Source organism: Phalaenopsis equestris, unplaced genomic scaffold (assembly GCF_001263595.1).
Source record: "Phalaenopsis equestris unplaced genomic scaffold, ASM126359v1 Scaffold210600, whole genome shotgun sequence".
NCBI lineage: Eukaryota > Viridiplantae > Streptophyta > Magnoliopsida > Asparagales > Orchidaceae > Phalaenopsis > Phalaenopsis equestris.
In genome coordinates this window covers 13,847-17,935 of record NW_018229675.1, presented here as the reverse complement: position 1 = coordinate 17,935, position 4,089 = coordinate 13,847, and the positions used below count along the sequence as shown (strand labels likewise).

Here is a 4,089-nt window from a genome sequence, read left to right as displayed (position 1 = left end):
ATCGTTGTGAACACGCCGAGCCAGGAGTTCGCTCTCACCAACTTTGCCTTCTGCTCTGCCGGCGATTTTCGGAAGTTCGCAACACCGGGATCCGGCTCGGCCCTGGTTCTCGTTGGAGATTCTCTTGTTCTTTCCCTCATATATCCTTTACTCGGCTATTTTATACATTCAGATTCTTCAATCCTGGATCGGTTTCTTTACGAGTGCCACGAACTTGTTCTATTATTCTTTTAAATTGTTTAATGTTCGTTTTGCATTTATTTGAATCAATCCTTAATAAGTTCTTACTAAGCATGGCAACATTCCGGATGGTCAAATTGCTCTTAATTCTATCCAACGCCGGCACACAAAAGTCTCGGCCGGCGATCAAATATCTGTTATTACGTGAGACTTTTTTTAAAAAAATCTTTTCCTCGTATCTTAATTTGGTTATGTTTCTTTAGATTGCCTTTATCTCTGTTTTCTTATTTAACATAATGGATTCCCGTTCAGATTTTTTCCGCCATCTTGTTTTTCTCTAGCATTGCTTACGCTTGAGCTGGACAATGTGAAAGCAAAAGCAAATAGAAATGAAGAGGTGCAGTCCAATATTGAAATCACATAAGGCGTAAACCATATAATTTTCAACAAATAACTTAAAGTATTATTTTATACCCATTGCTGATTGAATGAATTTTGTTGTTTGATGTTTACTTGATGTTTTTATTTGCAGCTAGATGCTGTCGTTCTTGCACAACATCTTCGTAAGAAGTTTGTTAATCAGGTCAGGAAATTATATTTCTTAATTTTTTTTTTTTTTTTTTTTGAAGTGGAGAAGTAGGTTTTGACAATAGAGTAAATATTCTACGTCACAGTAAATTAGATTTTTTTTTCATATCATTGGAATAATATTGTCTAAATTATGATAGACTCTCTCTTATCTAGTCGTGCACGCACACAAAGACATGCAAAGTAGTAATATTATTATTTATGTTTCCTGTACTTTATGAATCCATCTCTAGATAATAATGTAACAGTGACATATAATTTTTAGTTCCTTGTTATTTGTGTTAGCTTACAATTTGGTCTAGAAGTTTTGAAAATTAAATTGTTAGACTTTTATGTAAAAAAATCATCTTTTTATCGTTTTTTTCCAAAGAAGTCAAATTTGCCACTATCCCTCATGAAATGATTAGTTTTTCCCGGTTAAAATTTTTCTTCATCTCCAAATCTTCTCTACCATACCACACTTCTCATTCTTCTTCTGTTTTCTCTAAAAATATAGGCACATGTGCTCATAACAAATTTAAATTTGTGTATAAGAATGAATTCTATTTACTTAGATTGTGATGTTATGATCTTCAGATGCATGATCAAAATTTACATTCTCTAAAAGTAGTATGGACTATAATGTAGATTAGAATTTTTTTAAAGATTTCTTTTTTTATCACCAATCAAATACATAAAATTGTCACAATGGATAGCTCTGATTGCACTAGAAGACATTTGCAAATTTATGGCTCAAGGGTTTTCAAATTGCTTTTAATTAAGTACACGCGTTGTTAATGATATTTATTTTGTTTTGACCTCTCGAGTTTTTTCTCGTTTACTGGATGAATGATTTAAGATATTATAAAAATTAATGTAATTTGATCCATAAGAATGTAACACACATCTGTAGGTTTGGTATCACACCTCACCTCACATGATCATGCAACTTGTCTCTAATTTAAAATTTTTTGAGACACTTCTTGTTGGCATTGATTTATACACCTTCTTCAACAAAGAGAATATTGTTGGGATATTTGTGGATAGCAATTTGTCTATCATCTGTATAGATATCACATTATCATAACTGTCTCCGTCTATTAGAAAATTGTATACCTTCTCTTTCATAAAGCAATGAGCTTGATAGGTATTATTTTTATGCCATTGTTGATTGGTCTTAGGCTCGTTTTAGAGAGCTCGTCAAATCACAAACATCTCATTATCATCTGCACGTACCTGGTATTCTCGAGCCTCCTAATCCCTTGGGCCTTCACTCCCTGCCCCATCGATCACACTTTGTTCCATAAAAAAATTACTCTAGTTCATGCAGTTGGAGACAATGTGCACGTATTCATGACACTTGAAGTATTTACTAGCTGGAAATGTCTTAGGCTTCTTGTCCTAATCAGTTCTTTTTTTCTCATGTGATGAATTCTTCTCATGGGGGATTTATCTTGACCCTCTGGTTGGTGTATTTTTGTTGCCCGATATAATAGTTGAACCAATTTGAACTGTAGTGTGCACTTAATATTACTGTGTTGTCTCTTCACGTTCAGAGATAAGGTTTAAATATTCTATTATATCGAATTGAGCTGTAGCTACACCACGTTGCCAATAGATGGTTTGAATCCTTAAATATATCGAACAATGGTATTTTCTTCGGGCTCTACCAGCTCATATTTCAATATAAGCTGCTTAAACTTAACGGTGCACCCCTCTATTGAGAGATCTTTCATGGTTTAGGGCTTGAACAAGTCAGAGAGGAAAAAGCTTTTCTAAGCATGGTTTAGGGCTTGAACAAGTCAGAGAGGAAAAAGCTTTTCTAAGCATGGTTTAGGGCTTGAACAAGTCAGAGAGGAAAAAGCTTTTCTAAGCATGGTTTAGGGCTTGAACAAGTCAGAGAGATCTTTCATGTTTTATTAAACTTATTATTAAAATTTAATAAGTTTTATTATTAAATTTTTATAGTATGTTTATATGTGCATGTTTGGCTCTGATGGAGCTTGTATGTTTATTAAAAAGGTAATATTTTTCTTATAATATTTTTATGAATTTAATATTCATTATTAATGGCAGATGCATAGGAACCGTGAGAGGCACATGGCCTCACTTTGTCTCATCAAACAACAAAAAATAACACTCTACTCACCTTTAACAATGCTTCTGAAGTATAGAATATTTCAAAATCATACATGTTACAAAGTAATTTAGTTTAATTACATCTATTTAAGATAGTCCATTCAACAACATTTAAAACTTAATGAAATGGAAGTTTAAGATATAAACAGTTAACATGCTATTCAATAAATCTTACTATATCAATAGCATACAAATATCGTTTAATATCTGTGCAACCGTCATAGAAGCGTGATCTAAAAACATACCATTTAAGATACTTTAATATCAATATTTTTTTTCATGTACGTGCACGAGTACCTTAGCGTTCTCCAACTAGTTTCCTTCACTAGTACTATGAAAGGGTAAATCAATCAGTCAAACATACACATACAAGCTTACTATAAAATATTACATTTTTATTAATAAATATTTCATTCTCATCTGCATAACAGATTCTTGTACAAGATATATTGATAATTTAAACAAAGCCGAGCTTACAGGCTGTTCTTGCAATATGAATAAAATTCAATAGATTCATAAATTATGGGTTTGTAGTACTAAAACAGTAACAATAAATTGCATTTGGTCGAGAAAAAACGAAATATTATCATAGTATAAGAACATGAGTACTCACCTCGATCAACAACAACAAAGCCTTAATCCCACTACGTGGGGTTGGCTACATGAATCCTTTTTCTCCATTGCGTCCTATTTAGTGTCATATTTTCATTTAGTTCTAGTAAATTAAGATCGTTTTTAATGCAATAAGCCCAAGTCTTCCTTGGTCTACCTCTGCCTTTCTTAACACAAGTCGAATCTAAAACTCCTATAAAAATTGAAAGTATAAAATAAACATGTTATAAAATTTAATTAATTTATTATTTTAATAAACTGTTAACTTTACTTCATCTACTCCCGTTTAATTTTTTTTCAATATATATATATATATATCTTATTATTGTTTTTCTTATTATTAAGTTTTATTATTAAATCAATTAAATAAGTTTTATTAAACTTACTACCTTGGTCAATCCCTAAACCTTGCGCAGAAAAGCTTCTTCACTGCTCATGCTATCGATTCATCTGTCGCTGTCCTCACCTGCTCGACTGTGCACGAGAGCTTCCCATAGATGTCACCCTCCCTCTTCAACTACTTACCACACAATCTGCCATTGCAATCGATGCCTTCCTCTTCGGCGGCTTGACATTTACGGCGGCTCCCCA

At 32.6% G+C, this 4,089-nt stretch overlaps 1 protein-coding gene across 1 annotated transcript in view; it reads left to right on the top strand.

The window, feature by feature from the left end:
• Positions 1-4,089, top strand: part of LOC110036769 (vesicle-fusing ATPase-like) — a gene marked incomplete at both ends in the record, with an annotated part of 17,369 nt that continues 13,280 nt past the window's right edge. Inside the window, 4 exons of the mRNA XM_020741296.1 lie at positions 1-140; positions 289-384; positions 493-577; positions 713-763. Coding sequence (XP_020596955.1) covers positions 1-140; positions 289-384; positions 493-577; positions 713-763 — 372 coding nt within the window. The remainder of the gene's footprint in view (positions 141-288; positions 385-492; positions 578-712; positions 764-4,089) is intronic.